The sequence below is a fragment of the Aquila chrysaetos genome, chromosome 5 (assembly GCF_900496995.4).
Source record: "Aquila chrysaetos chrysaetos chromosome 5, bAquChr1.4, whole genome shotgun sequence".
NCBI classification, from domain to species: Eukaryota; Metazoa; Chordata; class Aves; order Accipitriformes; family Accipitridae; genus Aquila; species Aquila chrysaetos.
Window position 1 is genome coordinate 6,957,981 of NC_044008.1, and position 18,868 is coordinate 6,976,848.

Genomic DNA, 18,868 nt, shown 5'->3' on the forward strand with positions numbered 1-18,868 from the left:
CCTTGATAAGATAAAACGGTGCAGTGAGAGTATTTGGGCCAGCTGGCTTACGGTCTCAGCCCAAACTCCTACCTGGCGTTCCCTCCCGTACGAGGGAAGAAAATATACACAAGCAGTGGGCAGCTTCACTGGTGAGTCCTTGTCCTGCCTCATAGCTGCCACATTTGACACAGCACAGGGGAGATAAGATGCAAGATAAGATGAGGTAAGATGTACGACATTAAAATACATAAGTCACTGACAACCATTAATGAGCAGCATTCTGGATCAAGCCCCTTGAAAGAAATGTTTCACTTGGGGACACTTGAAAGCATCCTTGTCCTCTTGCCCCAGTCTGGTATTGACATGGCTGGCTTCAGCTCCTAACTGAACTAATTTTTCCTGTGACTGTGTAAACTTTTCTACCCAAGGTGGATTTTATCTGTATTATCCCCATGGACCTTCTGACTTTGGTGGTACCAAGGAACCGTTAACTATCAGGATTCTGTCATTCTCCTACTTCCCTACAAAACTCATGCTCATTTGTAAGATTCTGGTATTCTTATTGGATAAAAATCCTATTTAATTGAAAATAAATGAATATTTTCTCCAGTTCTAATACCGTGCCTCTGGTGGTTGTTATGGGGTGAAAAGGAATGAAAGAAAATGAAATGAGCTGAAAATTGGCCAAAGGGCAGGAAACAGGTGAACCAGAAGAGTCCAGAAAATTGAACATATTTTCTTATGGAAAAGAAGTTACTAGCAGAGGTGGGGACAAGGTGGGTAGAGGGTGTAATTCTGTGGTGAGAACTGTCATATGCAGATGTGGCTTGGAGGAAAGCCACGCAATGACAGTGGCTCTTCCCAAGTATGGAGAACTTTTAGGCAAATTTTTGCTCTTGGCCCCAAACAGCAGCTACAATTTACCTCTTCTTTCACAGGATTGTTTTTATCCGTAACCGCAGCAGAGAGACACTGACATCTGGAAGTGAATCCCGACATACAGTCAGAGGATTGTCAGGCTGAGAGGATTCTGGTACTCCATTCCTCCAGCAAGGTCCTTGGGCTGAGATTGGCTTTTGTACCTTTCGTGTAGGTAAGGGGAACATTCATACCATCTGCGAGATGCATCTGACTGGTTTGCCTTGGTTCCCTGCGCAATCAATAGAGAGAAGCAGGCAGCCTGGAGAGGCACTGGGAGAGGCATCCAATTTAGACACTCTGACCAGCCCTGCGGAGGAGCACACGTCTCTATTGATTGTGTAGTAAGCCTTGCAGGATTAAGTATCTAAATTGAGAACCTAAGGTTAGATACTCTGAGGGCAGGAATGAATACCACCTTTTTTCCAAGCCTGTTAATAGCCTTCCATATATTTCATAATTCTGATCATTGTTCACATCTTAAGAATCTCATAATTGGAAGGCACATATGAAAAATCTAATGCTAAAGCCAGGGAAATACGAATCACTTGAAAACCTCTGAGGAAGTGAGGACAATGAAGGATGAAAAATGAGCATGAGGAGCATAGGAGAAAAACAGCAAATAAAATGGAACGGGGATGGGTCTAGTGACAAAAGGGCTTTTCACCTGGTTCTCAAACTGAAGGGAAAATAAGTAGCATCCATTACATGGAGCAGTGCTGCCACACAGTGACAGAGGAAAAGCTCTGAGCAGTCATTGCAAAAAACTGCAGCAGTAATGGCACTGGGAGCTTTATGTTTAAAAGTCAAAGCCAAACAGGACACCGGCTTGTTTGCGGAAGGAATGCAAAATGTAATTACAGGAGGCAGCAGTACTGCCAAGTAAGGACTTAATCTGAGCCTGACTGGAGTGGCAGGTGTTGAGCCTGGTTCACAGGTTATTACAAAATATCAGCAGCAGTCATGGAGTTAAAACTGGATTCAAGTCCCTTCTTTTACAGAATAATCAATAATTTTTTTAAAAAATCACTTAGAGTACAGGCTAAAATTTTCTGATAGTCTGCTATACATCAATCCTACAACTGATTTTTAATTACTACTACTAGTAATTAAAGCCTCTCTAAAGAGAAGGCTGATACATGACATATCTTTCTGTGACTAAAGTAAAGTAGAAGAATATCTTTTCAAAGAAAAAAGACAAGGCTAGGACCCGAAGAAGGTTAGGTAGCAAAGTCATATGAATTCCAGTCATGGACAAACAGCCCTTAGCTTCATACTCTTAGAAAATCCCAGCCCAAGTGAGTATTGTCCTGAAGTTTCTGTTCTATTTCTATCTTAATACCAATACAGAAAGCATAAATTGTCTAAGGATACAGTAAAAAATGTTACATGGACAGCACCCATCATGTGGTGCTGGGACTCAGCTCAGAGTCCTGGCTAAATAGGAAGAAAAATGCACAACCTTTTTTCACCTTTTCTTTAGGCAGTCCTGGAGGGTTCTACATCAGAGAAACCGTAATGCACTAATCTATCTCTTCGCTAGCAAAATTCACAAAGCAGGAAAATAATTTATTTGCCTCGGCCTGGGTGCAAGAACAGGGCCCTGCTCTCCCTTTTATCCTGGAACTACTACACACCTGACAAGAATTAAGCAGTCCTTGAGTTTTAAAGGTGCTGAACGCCTCTGGCTCCCAGTGGAATTTTAATGCCTTAGCAGTGTTGAAAATTGGGTCACAAGATCCTCTGGGAATGCCTACGTTTCACAAGAAATAATCTGCATGAAACTCAGCTAGGGATATGCCTGCCTCACATTCCATAAAATAGTCCCAATTTTTCATCACGGCATCCCAATTAATAGGTATAAATGTCTTTATGTACATATTTACTCATTTACATATGTGTGTGTATATGTGTTTTACATTTCAGCCTCATCCCAACAAGGTCTGCCTTTGCCCTGGGATGAGCTGCTATTTATACTGACCATTGAGGTGAAGCAGGTACTCCTACAAGGTACATGTCCCATCTGGGCTCATCGAAAGCCAAGGAAATAAAGACCCACATAAATACTCGTGCTTCATAAAGAAGGGGATCCTGTATACTATCTTTGTTGTCCATGCATGCTATCTAGCAACATTAGAGTGGAGACCCCAGAGTGCTTTACAGCAGCTAAGCAACTGGAATTTCAAAACATCCTTTCGTAGCACACCATGATACCCTGAGAGTTTTTGTAATGATCTAATGATGAAGTTGCGTTATGTCCATTATCACCTCCCTTTTTATTTTATATGAAGGATCAATACAGCTAAAGGTTAGAAAAGCCCCGTCTGGTACTTGCAATGCTGGCTCCCAGTTGTCTCCAGTTGGAAGTGCGAGCTTAGTCGTAATCACAATGCTGCTAGCAAATGCTATAAAAAGGAAAGCTGCCCGAAATTGGAAAAGTTTTTTCAGCACTTTCTCAGAGAAGGCAGCAGCAGGTCTGTTTAATGCATTGGGGAAGCTACAGCCAAAAAAAAAAATCTGTAATGGGGGTGGGTGTGAAAGGAAGCATGAGGTTGTCAATCAAAGTGAAAAAGAACAGAATTTCCAGGGAGCTGCAAACACTATATTAAAAAGAAGCTTTTTGGAGAAGACCAAAAAAAATTCTTTCCTTGGAGATGGACAGAAAAAGGACAAGAAGACAGAGAAAGAGAAGGAACTGGAAGAAAAAAAATAAGATTGTATTCACAAGGCCAGCTTGAAAGAGGTCACTGGTCAGAGTTGCAGGGGACTGAGAACTCCTCCCAGAGCTAACACACACATTGTGTTCTCTGTGTGCTGGCCTTTGCCACACCAGGCAAGGACTTTGAAAACTGCTATGATCTATTTAAGATGATCTTGTTTTCTTCTAAATAGGCATTTTTTTTGCTACAGATTCCTACCACATAGTAAAAGTAAATTTTGGAAGAACTTTTCAGTGAATGACCATGACGTACAAACAACCATGAGAAAATGAAAATGGGCAAGCGGGGAAAGCCCAGTGCAGACCCGGCTCTCAGGCCTATCAGTGTCCTTCAACACTCGAAAGTGTACATAAACCCGCTGTTGCTATTACAGTAGAGCCACAAAGCCCAATGATCTGACGGGTTATTGTTTTAGGCAATATAAAGTCAGTAAGCAGAAAGTGCATCCCCACACTAAGCTATTACTGTCTGTATAAGTAAATACATTATTAAACACAAAATTCAGGTGGTTCTTTTATGAAGCTGATGCTCAGAACTGAAAAGCCACAACTGCCACTACAGTCAGAAGAAGCTGCCAGGGTTCAACAGACACTGATGAAAACTAGAGACACATTTGGGAACCTACAAGTATTTTGCAAGAACTCACAAGAGTGGGGCAATCAGGAAACAAGAGTACAGATTTACCTTTACAAGGAACATATGCTGGACATATATCTATTTTATTTTAGGGTACCTACTGCTCTGCCAGAAAATGGAGCACAAAAAATGAAGACCTGCATGTGCGTAAAACAATTATTTTCAATTATTAATACTTTCCCCTTGCATTTAGGAAAGGATACATGACGAGTAGGTGTGATGAGGAAGAGGAAGGAATCATGACTGGGGCAGCCTGTATCTCCTGGAACAATGCTGCTTGGTCTTTGGGCTTGTCAGCATTTCATGGCAGATGAGATTGTTCACTAGCTGCCTCATCCACACAGCTGCTTCTTTCCCAGGAGACTGCCTGAGCCAGGTGTGAAGAAAGAGAGGTCATCGCTCTTGCGAGTAAACAGAGAACAGAAGAATGAAAGAAATATGAGAGGTTATATTGCAAAGTGACATTTTCTGGAAGAACTGTTTTGAGTAATTGGGGTCTGCAGAGAGTTGTGCATCTCTCAAACTAGAAAGACTTACTATGCATCATACTAGTAGCTGGCAAAGGAGAGTTTTGGGGTTCAGCAGAAACACAAATGGAGAATGACCCACTCCCCCAGATACATCCCTCTGGTAACCTAGGCAGAGACATCATATAACCCCTTTCAGAAGCCTCCTGAGCTCCCTCTTAAAAAAAAACCAAACCCAAACAGATTTTATCCATGTGGCTTCCATGGCAGGGCTGTCCCACAGTCTCACTCCTCTAACGGCAGTATCTTTGCTCCTTTGTTTCTGGCTCAGACGTGTTAATGTTCAGTGTATACCCGTCTGCTATAGTGCCTGCATAGTTCTCCATCTTACATAGCTTTTTGCCTTCTCAGATTGCAAAATGCCTGTCCTCTGGACACAGCAGTTTTAAGTCCTTTCATATTTGTTTTGCTAGACTCAGGGAACAATGCTCCTCTCATCCCTTGTTACAGTCTCCATTCTGTGCTGTATCCGCTCTCTCTGCCCCTCTTTTAGTTTGGCTTCTTGAACATGGGTGGCCAGAAACAATAACGAAGATGAGCTGTGAATGTACCTGTATGTCCCTAAAATACTTTGAATTTTAAACTCCCCTCTTAAAATCACATCTTTTTGTTTCTTGGACGCGTCGTACAGATTACAGACTGCCTCTGTGGAACCAATGATGATACCCAAGGTCTCCTCCACTACCATTTCCAAATGATGAGCTCCCACTGAATAAATGATGACCTTATTGGTTCCCAAGTATATGACCGCAAACCCTGTAGAACTGAATTTCATCCCATTCCGGTTACTCTCGGCCTCAACGTGATCTCATGCTTTCTGCACATCACAGTTGTCCTCTCTGCTGAGGATACATCCCACCTTCGTGTCACGAACACGCTCTCTCAGCACAGCCCTATCTCCATCCCGTGGTCCTAGACGCAAACGCTTAGTGGAATCTGAGGAAATTATAGCAAAAACGTCAGCATTTTCAGTACCCCTCCGACACCCCCAAGCTACCCGCTCATGAACGCCAGGACGAACAGGAGGTCCCAGGAGGTCTCTCGCTGGTTCTACAGCCAACGCGCTGGGGACATCAGGCCCGAGACCCGACCCGACGGCCGAAGCGCGGTGTCTGTACCGGTTTATTCTCTCCCCCGGCAGCACTCACCGCCCCGGGGCCAGACCCGGGCCGTCCTCCCCCCGCAGCCTTACCCGAGCCACCCCCCGCCTCCCCTCAGGGCCGCGGCAGCACCGCCCCGCGGCGGCCCGGCCCCGAGCCCGCCAAAGCCCGCGGCTCCGGCTCCGGCTCGGGGCGGGCTGCAGGCCGCCGGCCTAGGGGACGGTAGCGAGCCTCCCGCCCCGCCTTGCCCGGCAGCCATGGCCGCCGCCGAGCTGTGGCGGCTGAGGCGGCCCCTGGCCGCCGCCTTCAGCAGGGCCGCGGCGGCGGGAAGCGGGCGGCCGCCCCCCCCGCCGGAGAAGCTGACGGTCCGGCGGCAGGCGGAGGGCGTCCGGTGAGGCGGGAGGCGGTGCGGGGGGGGGGGGGGGGGGGGTGTCACCGCGGCGGGCCCGTCCGTGAGGCTCTGGAGGCGTTGGTTATTTGTTGTGGCGACCCTCTTCGCGTTTCACGGCTTTTGCAGAAACATTATCTTGAACGACCCGAGGAAGAGAAACGCCCTGTCCCTCTCCATGCTGCAGTCCCTCAGGGAGGACCTGCTGCACGACGTCAAAAGCAAAGACCTCCGAGTGATCATCATTTCAGGTACTCCCGTCACTTAAGGCCGACGGAAGAGGAGGCGGGGGCGAGGGAAGGAGCAGAAACGGGATGGTACGGAGTTTAAACCGAAATCTCTCACAGAATCACGGAGAAGGGGACGGGAAGGGACTGGGGTGTTGATTTCCGTGGAGCTGGCCAGGACGACGCAGGGCATCCTATGGGTGCCCTCGCCCTTCAGGCCTGGCGCTCCTGCCCTTCTGTACTCGTCCCAATTTCCAGTCTCACGCGCTTAATTCCTCATTCTTGAACGCGGCGTTAACAACTGACTTGCGTTTTGTTGCGTTTTTGTTAATAGTTAACATGTCTAAGCAGAAACACTGTAGAAACACCTTTCAAAGTGTCCGTATTTCAGTCGGGTTGTGCGGTGTGTTTACAGAGTCGATAAGGAACTTTTTCCTTTTGTAAAAACAATCAGTAGATGAAATAATTGGTTTAAAAACTATATGTAAAGAATACTTTAAACAGAACAAAAGCCAGGTTCTAACTGGTTCTATTAAACCAAAGAAATAACATTCCCAGATGCGGGCTTTCATGCAGGAACAGGCTGAGCTGGTATGAGAATTGTTGCCTTCGGTGGCAGGTATAGATTGTAGTAAACGGGGCTCACAAAGGTTGCTTCAAATTGTGAACTCTGTTCCCCTGCTCTAAGCCTGAATCAGCCTTGTTATTTTTGCCACTGGTTTGTCAAAACTGTTTTTAAAACTCCCCGGTGAAGGAGAGAGCATAATAGGGATACTGCAGTTACCTGTAACCTGCAGATGTAAAACATTCTCTCTCAGAGCCTATTACAGTTTTCTTCCATTTAGGTATTAACCTGTAGAGTTCTTAAAGATAATGAAACTTGAGCTGTTCTTAAGCCATCTTTTTTTCCTCTGCTATTTTAAGATAACCTTCCCCTGCCCCCCTTGCAACCTCTTGGAGAAACAGGTCTATTAATTTAGGATGCTGCTGTTTCCTGTACACAGAGGAAAACACTGTGTGTTAGTGCACACACATGAGAGTGGAAGTATGCTAACTTCACAGGGATGAGTTTAAATATATATTAAACGTTTCAAACAGCAGTTACAGTTTTTGTGAAACACTTCAGGTTCTTCCTTGGCAGTACAGTAGTCTGGGAGTTTGTGAGCACATATTCATTTGGTTTTTTGTTTTAGTTTAAAAAGAAATTGCATGTTCCTGTTGATTTCCAATTCCCTTGCTAAATGGAATGCAAAAGGAGAAATCTCAAGAAAATAAAAGACTTCTCAGGGAATACTTTGCGTCTTTAACACAGACTTTGCAGTGGATTCTTCATCAATGATGCATAAATGCAGATGTGATTAATTTCCAGATATGTATTGCTGATCCCATGAGCTGACTGATGTTAATCATGTGGTTATTTCTGGATAGACTGAGTCGCAATAATCTGATCTGTAAGAAACAAATGCATAGGTAAGGTTGTGTCTGCATAGTCGTAGCTGGAAATTTCATGTCCATACAAATATCTTAGAAGTTCTGAAGGATTCAAAACCATCAGATTGGTTTATTCTTATGGCAGATAGCCTGATGACAAAGGAAAACTTGTAAAGATAGTGTACCCATAAAGGCTATTTTGATCTTTGCTGCCACTGGAGGCAAGCAAATCCAAAGCTTAGGTCCACAGAAACCTGCTCTTCTGCTGCCCAAACCCTGGACATGCTTTTTGGCATTCTCTAGGTGACAGTTTTAGCAGTGGAGGAAAAGATGCCCCAATAAACCTTCTGATTCTCCTCTAGCAGAACAATCTTTGTTTTTTCCATTGTGGCCTTGAGTGCCATGACACAAAAGTCTTGATGCTTGCTTAGCAAAATTTAATCATTAATGCTAGGTACAATAAATAGGGACTAACTGTATTTATTAGTCTGAGAGCAGAGTACTCCATCCTTGCTCCAGCTGACTAGTTTACATTGTACCAAGGCGCTGTTCAGAACAGTATCCTTATAAGAAACGGGTCTCAGAGGTGTGTGAAGTGCCTTACTTTTAATGGAGTTAACTTGGAATGGAAGTAAAACTACGCCTTTAAAAATGTTTGTGGATGTTACTGTGGTTAAGTGTTGCATTGTGGCAATTTAAAGTTGTTACAAAACCCAAAAGGCAATATTTTGGAACTCTGTGTAAAACTCCCTCCCCAAGCTCCTTTTTGACCGTTGACATACCTTTAGCTGGGGCATTGATATGCCGCTACCCCTGGTTTCTTGATTAACTCCAGCTGACTTTTCCTGAAATTCTTTGCAGCTGAAGGACCTGTATTTTGTTCCGGCCATGATTTAAAGGAACTGTCAAGTGAAGATGACGTGAAGCATCATTCCCAAATATTTGAAATATGTGCAGAGGTAAGCAGTTCTTCCTGAGTGCCACTCCTTTTGCCTGGTATTAAGAGCAAGCAATGACACTTGTTTAAGGAGGGACAGCATTACTCATCTGCTAGCTAAAGCACAGGCTGTTGCTCTAGATTCTTTGCTTTTTGCTGCTCTGCCATTTTAATACCTGATCCTGGTGAAATTATGTTTTCCCTGGATTTCTCTAGGGGATAAATGAAAGAGCTAGAATGCCAATGTGCATGTCTCCTAGTCATGTTCCTTAGTTTAGCCAGTGTTCCTTGCAGCTGAGTATTTGGCCAATGTCTTCCCTAGAAATCTAGGGATAACCACCTTCAAATCACTTGTGATCAAATGTTCTTTCCCAGCATCTAGCTAATAATTCAAGACCAGCTTAAACATCAATTAGACAACGTGAAAGTAAGATCTAACTTGCTGGTTGCCCAGTCAGCAGATGTTGTGGTTTAACCGCAGCCAGCAACTAAGAACCATGCAGCTGCTTGCTCACTCTCCCCCACCTAGTGGGATGGGGGAGAGAATTGGAAAGAAAAAAAAACAAAAAAAAAACCTCATGGATTGAGATAAAGACAGTTTAATAGGACAGAAAAGGAAGGTGAAATAATAATAATAGTAATAATAATAGAATATACAGAACAAGTGATGCACAATACAATTGGTTACCACCAGCTGACCACTGACGAGCCAATCCCCAAGCTGCGGTGCCCCCCAGCCCACTCCCCCAGTTTATATACTGGGCATGATGTCACATGGTATGGAATATCCTGTCGGCCAGTTTGGGTCAGCTGTCCTGGCTGAGTCTCCACCCAGTTTCTTGTGCACTTGCAGCCTCTGCTGGCTGGGCAGTATGAAAAGCTGAAAAGTCCTTGACTTTTGTTGTAAGCACTACTTAGCAACAACTAAAAATTCAGTGTGTTATCAACATTATTCCACCCTAAATCCAAAACACAGCACTATACCAGCTACTAGGAAGAAAATACACTTTATTCCAGCTGAAACCAGGACAGCAGACCATACAAGTTCTTGTTACAAAGGCACAGACCTGGAGGTCGAGAAGTTATAGTACATCCTGGAGCCTTTGGAGAGAATGGCAAAAACCCCTTTGATTGTAACGGTGCTGGAATTTGACCCCTAATCCTGCTCAGTGTGACCACAGAAAGTAACTAGAAACCTTTTGTTCTAGTTCCTCCAATAATAATGATCTCTTATACCCATTGTCAAGCCCATATTTAACAAATGCTGTAAAAGCCATGTGTGAAAGTTACCATGGAAGGGCCTTCAGAGTAACATGAAGGAATCATCCTGGCAGCTTTGCCTGGATTTCATCTTGGTATGCTGATCACAAAGAGGTAAGCACAAATATGACTGAATGACAGGTTAGTCCCTTCCTCAGAAAGGAGCCAAGGTCCAACAGTTTAGCAGCCAATAGCTGAATATGAATTTTGCAGTTGCAGGGCACAATAGCAGTATGTCATCAGTGGAAAACTGAACCATGCAGCTTCTGGGTCAAAGAATAGGAATGATCAGGCAGAAAAAACCTGAAACTTATTCCATAGAGCATGAAATCAAGAGTTGGTGAATTTCTCACTTCAAGGACCAGAAGAATTTAAATTGTCCTGTATATATATCGAGCATTGTGGCTATATTCAGGATTAATGAGTACTATAGCAAGCTTAACTTTGATTAATAAAGAGAAATAGCAAAACATAACAGAATTTCAGCATTTAGAGTTAAAAACAAGCCTAGCTTTCTTTGTGAGAATGGTGCCCTACTGTATAGTAAGTTTAGTAAGGGAGCATTATTACCAATAAAAAATGGTATACTGATTTTAGATGAATATTCCTGAGACCATGAAATTCAGAGATAGGGAGATACTCAAAACCCAACTGGACACAGTCCTGGACAACCTGCTCTACCCAAGCCTGCCTGAGTAGGGGGATTGGACTCAATGACCTCAAGAGGTCACTGTCAACCTAAATGCTTCTGTGAAATTGGCAAAGCAAGTTCAGGAAGAAATTAAATAGAAGAAATGACACTTGAAGTGATCTATTTTCTGATGCTCATGGTAGTGATAAGTGCTTTAAACTCTCTACCTGAGTATCCTAAAGGGATTTAATTTTCTTCTAAATCATGACTCACTATTATCCCCATGGAGGAAGAAGGTCTTACTGTTAAATAATAATGGCACTTTATGGGGAAACAGAAATAGAGAAATTAATTTAGGCTTTATTTAGGATCCTAACTAATATCTAAATTTTAGTTATCTGGTAGAATAATTGACTTTGGCTTTTTTTTGGTCAATAGAGAGAGACAGGTGCTTTTGAGGGTTTCCAAAACAGGATCGTGTCTTCCTAAATTTCAGTACTTAAGTAGAATGGATCCTACCCTGAATGACATGCCTACAGCATTGTGGACTAGGGGGTCCAGAGCATTGGACTGGTTTTCAGGAACTTTGGCTTCTACATCTGTCTATGACTGGTAATCTTAGGCAGATCATCTCAGCTGCTACACTTCTGTTTCCCCATGCATATAACAGTGTTAGCAATACTATATAATGCAGTATCCGAGAACTAAGTACTTGCCACATACACGTTTGAGACAGCTGAGAATATCACTTCTCCAGATGCTTTTCAAATACAAAACCACAAGTACGAGGGGTTTTTTTCGGAGAAGCAGTTGACTTTGAATTTTTATAACTACAAGAGTAATCTATAGCTATTTGTCTGCACACATGCACGTATTGTTACTCTTTTGTTGTCTGCTTCTCAAGATCCACTGAAAAATCATTTTTAAACAAAGATAGAAGAATGGAGACAAAGACTGATCAAATTCAAAACTGAATGTAGGTAATTTTACCTAAGCAACATGAAATTTGCTAGACTTCATCTACTGAAGAAATTGAAGTAGCAAATGAAAATTTGTTACCTTGCTACACTGTGTAATATGAGATTATTTTTTTTTAAATCCAGATAATGACTGTATCATTTAACTAGCATTTTCTATCTTCAGGCATTAAAATTAGGCAAGTTTGTTGATTCCCACTGTATGGAAGGAGAACCTGAGTTAGAAAAGTTAAGACAAATTCATCTTTCTTAACTTCAGCTATCTGAAGTTGGATGTCCAATCTTCAAGAATTATCAGAGAGAGAGAGAATGAGTGTGTTTTTCCCATCTTATGTCTAATGCAAGCAGGAAAAATTGTTTCCTGGCAGGTAAGTCTTTCCAGGGAATGCAGAGTAAGCTTAGAAAGACATCCAGTGATTGTGTTTGGGCGAGATCAACCCAGGCTCGAGATCATGCAGAAACCAGCAAGAGGCTGGTTTAATTTCTTGGGACAGAGACTTTTATTAAGTCAGTTTTCCATTATGGGGCAAATGAAGGTGGGGATGGTGTGTCTTGGATACACGTCTTCCCAGAGGCAGGAACACTAGACCTGCAGTGCAGAGGCACCCAAGCTCCATGCAGGTCTGATAACAAGTGTTTCTGCCTTTCATTCTTGTGGTTTCCATTTCCACTGGAGTTAGCAGGACCAACTCATGGTACGTAAACACAACTGAGCAGATACTGGAAGAGCAGGGGTCTTGTGCATTAGAACAGATTTTGCACAGGGCTTGTTTCTTTTACTAAACTCCAATTAATAAAGCTGAAAAATGTACACATCAGGTGTGTGAAGCAATTGCAAGTTTTAAAACAGCCACTGCTTAAATTTCAGGGACTAACTGACCACTTTCTTTTGTGCATGCAGGTTATGACTTTAATCCAGAAACTTCCAGTACCAGTGATTGCCAAAGTAAATGGCTTGGCTACAGCAGCAGGCTGTCAGCTCGTGGCAAGCTGTGACATCGCAGTGGCAAGTGAGAAATCTCAATTTGCTACTCCTGGAGTAAACATTGGTCTGTTTTGCTCCACACCAGCTGTGGCCTTGGGCAGATCTCTTCCAAGAAAGGTAGGCTTCCTTCCCAGATACTCTTTGTAATTTTGCAAGAAGTAGGTTTCCATGTTAGGAGTTTTAGTTCCATTGCCTAAACTTTATTTCTGTGCAGAACAACATTCCAAATACTTTGTTGCAAAAGACAGCTTCATAACTCTTTGGACTGGGAAAAATAATAAAGGGATGAATTCTGTTTAGGTAAAGCAGTTTCATACTGATGCAATTCCAACCAGCATGAACTCATACCAGCAGCACACCAGCTCAGTGATCCCTTTCCTTTCCAACAGACAGCTCTGTGCTTTAGACAATGATGTTCTCCCCTGATGAGGAAACCCCTGCTAGTTCAGGATATCAGTCCCACGGAGGTATCAATTCTTGCCAGGCAGTGACATTTCACTGCCAGCGTGATGTACCTGGGTGTAGATCAAGATGCTTTAAATAGCATCTAAAACCCTCCTATACTTTCTTCCTGCTTTATTTCCTACTGATTGTGACTACACATCTCTCACTGCATAAACAATAGTATTATCTGTAAAGCTTCCGTAATTGAGAAAAGAAATTCTAAGTTCTGATCCAGTTGGATTTATGCAGACAGACTCTTCAAGCCCAGCAGGGCTGTGCTGAGATGCAGTGACTTAACTGCACAAGTCCAATTGCTGGGTAAGAGCTTCAACTTTGAATTTCCTATCTGTAAGGCTATCCTGTTCAAATATAGTCTGTCTTTGGCTTTTTTCCCAAGTGTGCTGTAGTGTACAGTTATAACTGTTTCTGAATTAGTATTCCTTGGGTTTGTGATTACTTTTCTTAAATGTATGGGATATACTTTTCTCTGTGCCACTTTTCAAAGTAGCAAGAACATTCGCTACAGTTCTTGGGTTTTACCTTTTATCGAATGAAATGTTGCCATTGTTTGTAGCTACCAGAGCAAAGATACTAATGAGGATAATCAGCTCTTATGATTCATGGCATTGGTCAATTGCATCAGAAGTCATGGAAGAAAATTCTTACTGATATATAACATTGAATAGTCACTGAGTATTTGGGGTCTTTTTTTAATTTGAAACCTCAAGTACAGGATGCTGGAAGCAGCAAGAGACTGAAATAGATGCAGCTATAAGAAGGACATATTTAAAAACACCCCGACCAAACTTAAAAGTAAGGCAGGTATTTTCAAAAACTACACATTGACGTAGTAAGTCTTTATTTATTATTATATGCCCAGCTTAAAATACTGAGTTCAGTCATTTGATATTGTGGACCATCCACATCTCTCTTAATTCCTACTGCAATCACTAGAGATTGTGGGCTGTTGAAAAGAAACCCAGAGCTGTCAGCCTAGGACAGCTGGAATCAGCAAGCAGGTTTGAAAAAAGGCCAGCTTTAGACCCAGTCCTTCTCTTTGCTGAAACCTCTTAACACTTCCTTGGCAGTTTAAGAGGCCAAAAGATTTAAATCTTATGTTTGTCAAAAAAGTAACTTGTAATTGAAGGAGGCGGCTGAAATTCCCCAAGCAGACCAAAGCAATAAAGCAGCTGAATTGACTTAATACGATATTTTTTCTTGTTCAGGTGGCATTAGAGATGCTTTTCACGGGTGAACCTCTTTCTGCCCAAGAAGCACTAATGCACGGGCTTGTCAGCAAGGTGGTACCAGAAGACAAGCTGGAAGAAGAAACCATGAAAATCTCTCACAAGATATGCGAAAGCAGCAAATCTGTCCTGGCATTGGGGAAAGCCACCTTTTACAGACAGATGACGCAGGACCTCGATGCTGCTTACAAAATGACTACTCAGGTCATGGTAGACAATTTGACTTTGAGAGATGGGCAGGAAGGTATTGAAGCCTTTATTCAGAAACGTAAGCCTGTCTGGTCACACTCTCAGGATCAGAAGAAATGAATCTTGTTCCTAAGCTAACCTTAGCTGTGCTTTATGATTCTTCACACAGTTGCCTTTGGGAACTGTATTTTTGTTCTTACTGAAAGTTAAATTTTTCTTCTTATATATGCCAAAGACACAATAAATTTATTCTAAGTATACAATAAATGTTAAGAAAAATCAAACCAGATGGTTTTTTTTCAGCAATTAATTTAATCTAGGGTTTTAGAGGGAACTGTGTGCTGCAAAAATCAGTTTAGTATGTCCCAGGTTACTTAGGGAATCACAGGAACTGGGAGAGAGCTCAGATCACCCTGTTCAGTAACTGTCCGCATAGTTCTGGATGAGAACTTCCATTTAGTGTTATTAATAGAGAATTAAAAGGCTTGGACACATTCCAGAGATGATGGTAGTACATATTATAATGGATTCCAGTACTGTTTGTATGTTACAAACAAAAGCCTGCAAGAGTAGTCCATTGCTCGTTATGAATATATCTGCTTGTGAACTGTATGTATTACTAGTTTGTCTCCCACAGAAAATCCTGTTTTTCCACCATCAGTTCAACCACTTGTCCCAACTCTAGAGAATTTTGCTGTTGACTCCAGTGAGGCTGAGCATGGCTTGGGGGTGTTTAGTTTCAGAAAGGGTACACTGCAAAAGCCACTGCCTGTGGGCTTCAGCAGAGATTCTCACCTGGCAGTGTTTTGACCCAGCTGTAATTTTGAGCCTGTATGTCTTCAGCTTATCACAGAATCTTAGATGTGTTAGTTGGAAAGTCCATCCTTGTGCTCAAAGCTGGGCTTTTACCAACACCAGAGCAGTTCAGCCATGGATCTACAGTCTTGACAACCTCTAACAACAGGGATTCAGCTGCTTCTCTGGGTAATCTGTTACAGCGCTGTGCAATCCTCCTGGTGAAATATGCTTTCTTAATGTCCAGTCTGAGCCTCAAAGCAGCATTTTTTTGGCCATTGCCCCTTGTTACATTATCTGACATTACTGAGAAAACTTCACCTCCATTATCTTTGTAATGGTCTTCAAGCAGCCACAGGCTGCATTTAGACCACACTTGGACTCCTCCGTGCCAGACTCTGTGCTGAACAAGTCCAGCTTCCTCCAGTCTCCTTGTAGGTCATGTTCTCTAGGTAACCAGCTTGGTAGCCCTCCAGTGGACCAGTTCCAGTTTCTCCACATCCCTTTTGTACTGGTTGTGCCAGAACTGGGCTGTATTTCAAATGTGGCCTCACCAGTGCTGAACAGAGGAGAACAAAATATTCCCTCTGTCTGCTGGCCACCTTCAGCCAGTCAGTATTGCTCAGTATACATTTTGTCTTATTGGTGATGAGAGTGCGCTGTTGGCTCATATTCAGTTGGGCATCCACTGTAAGCCCGGTTTCAGCAAGACCGCTGCTCTGCCAGTCAGCTTCTAGCCTGTACTGGTGCTTGGGGTTATTCTTCCCCAGGTGCAGAAGCTTGCATTTCTCATTAGATTATGGTTCTTCTGGATTGAAGCCAGGCCATTCGGTATGTCAGCCATTCTCCCAATTTCACATCATCTGCAAATTTGCTGAGGATGTATTATTGATGATGGTAATGATATGAGCCTCGGTATCAATCCATGGTGATCAACATGGGATGGCCTCTTGGCAAAGACATTTTTTCTGAAGTTCCACATAGCCAAATCATGCAGGCTTATCCATTTCATCCTTAAATAGGCATCAAAGAAAGACCAGGTGAATTACGGTATGGATGGGCCTTTTTTTCTTTGTTGACAGTAAAAGTAGCCTAAAGTGCTTAGCTCATATCATAGAATCATAGAATGGTTTGGCCTGGAAGGGACCAGATGTCTTAAGTTAGATCAGATTAATCCTACCTACAGCTACTAAAACTCCAAATGTGGAAGTATCATGAATTAAGAAGGATTTTTTTAAGGTATGTTTTTTCCTGTGTCCTTGGTTCCCTGTCCATATGAGTGTTAGTTCATTCCTCAGTTCTCCTCTGGAGTGAACCAGATACCCAGTAAAATACTGGGACAATTCTCTCCAGACACCAATTACTCCTAGGCAGTATGGATGAATCCACGTGAGCTTTGGCTCACTTAGCCCTTTACAGCACCCTAATACTATCCCCATGGGCCTTGCTTAACACTCCTGAGCATTCTCAGCATCGTGCTAAAAACGACACTGCTGGCAGGCCTGCCTGTTATTTCGGGTACTTTGAACTGAAAAACTGCTGCAACAAAAAGTCAACACTTTTATCTCTGGGCCTTTGGGCCATGCAGGTGCTGTATGGAGCTAGAGGAAGCCCGGGCCAAGTGCTATGCAATGCAGTTGCTGCAGGTCTGCTTCAGAATGATGTAAGCATGAAAGCCACCTTGCAAAGGCCATTGTCGGTAGTGTCAGCCTTGTCATTGTCCCTCTGTTATGAGAAGTGGTCTCATGGTTCAGTCAATCTGTCTCCCGGGTAGTAGCAATGGGCTGTACTCTGTCAGGTGCACTGCTGGGATCAAGGCGTTGAATGACACTTCGCTGCCTGAGTAGCATAATTAAATTCTGTTATTCCTTATGCTGGAGCAAGACCTGGATAGTTTGGAGCAAAAATCAGCCCCTTTTCTTTCTAACTGGCCTACATATTTTCATTCAAGCCAGTGATATAAATACCCATATCATTTATACATATACAGCCCCACAAAGCAATTCTCTTTTCCATCGACAATGCATACTCAGGATGAAGAGAAAGCAATTTCCAGTTATGCTGCTATTTTTAATTTGAGGAATGGAAACTGAAACTTGAATTCACCATTAAAAATAGTTTGTTTCTATAGGAATGTGAAAAATGTGGATCATTGGTAATAGTTGTTTTAAAAATATAAACTTATATTGTGACCGCTAGGAAAAATGGGTTTTATATAAACTCACATAGTTTATATAGTTTAGGAACTGTTATGAGCAGTTAAGAGATAGAATGGTTAAATCTGGAGCCCAATAACCTTCATTGTGTCCTTTTTAATGCAGTACGATGCTGCACTTACTTAGACTCTGTTCCCACATGCTGCTCTAAAAGCATTAGGAAAGAGTAAATTGTTTTTAAAAATATTTATATTTAATGGCTATCTTGCAACTACTCAGCAAATCTCTACTGGCTCTTTTGTTCCAGGCTTTTAGAAATAAGTACATTATCTGATTTTTGCAGAATAGTGCTCTTTCCAACTAACTGCAGTAATAAAATGGTTTCACTGGCCATCTTAACATGAGCGATAGTTTAGATGAGCACATTCTTTCTGAAATTTAGAAATTCTCCTGCAATTGATTGCCATCAACACAAGACGGGGTTTGGCATTATTAGTAACTCCTGGTTATAATTTTTGAAGAAAAAATACTCTGCATTTTTATAGAATAATTACTTCATTTGAAATAGTTACACTGCAATGGAATCAAATTCTGATCATGTTATTCCTGCACATGGATTCATTGAATTTGAATGGCCTCGTAAGACACTAATATTACAAAGACATATAGGTATCCTTAGCATTATTCACTGTGAGCAGACTGACATTAATGGAAGTGCTATGTAAAGTTAAGAACAGACATGCTTTAGCAAGACAAAATGGTGATGGGAGGGGAAGTTAAGTAGCAAAAATGTTGTTCTGGTTGTTTATATGATAGGCAGAGGGTAGGAGTGTTACCTTATCCTTGGCTTTCCCTGTAAAAGACCAAACACCACAATGCCTTGAGCTCCTTCACAATTCAAATCCGTGGAAGTCGAGGAAGCACAGCACTCTTGACGACTGAGTTCAGATCCTTAAGAACACTGCTTTTCTAGGCTTGTGGTCTTTTTCAGTCCAATTCACAGGTGTGACATGTTTGTGTTGTACTTTCAAATCTTGAAGAGAAAAAATATTTGTAAATATGTTTTAACTCAGTTTTCACAGTATTTGTTTGTACTATTTCATGCAATAATTATGTAATTAGTAATCATCAGTTCCAAAAATGGTGGCATCCACAGGAACATTTCCTTCTAGCTTGAACCACTAGACAGAAAAGCTTCAGAAGGTTTTAGAACACTCCTGCATTGGCCCCTGTGGATTGACAAAGCAACATAATTTTTCATTTCTGACTTGTGTGGGATTTTTATTTTTGCCACATCTGCCTTTATTGTTTAATTTAA

At 42.2% G+C, this 18,868-nt stretch overlaps 1 protein-coding gene and 1 long non-coding RNA gene across 2 annotated transcripts in view; one reads left to right on the plus strand and one right to left on the minus strand.

The window, feature by feature from the left end:
- Window positions 1-5,957, minus strand: part of LOC115341632 — a 19,134-nt gene extending 13,177 nt beyond the window's left edge. Inside the window, exon 1 of the long non-coding RNA XR_005932474.1 lies at window positions 4,460-5,957. This is a non-coding gene — a long non-coding RNA (uncharacterized LOC115341632). The remainder of the gene's footprint in view (window positions 1-4,459) is intronic.
- ECHDC3 (enoyl-CoA hydratase domain containing 3) lies at window positions 5,777-14,883 on the plus strand. The gene is made up of 5 exons (XM_030014946.2): window positions 5,777-6,274; window positions 6,401-6,522; window positions 8,791-8,888; window positions 12,636-12,836; window positions 14,390-14,883. The coding sequence occupies exons 1-5, from the start codon at window positions 5,787-5,789 to the stop codon at window positions 14,717-14,719; spliced, it is 1,239 nt and encodes a 412-aa protein (XP_029870806.1). The 5' UTR covers window positions 5,777-5,786; the 3' UTR covers window positions 14,720-14,883.
- Window positions 14,884-18,868: the final 3,985 nt, after the last annotated feature.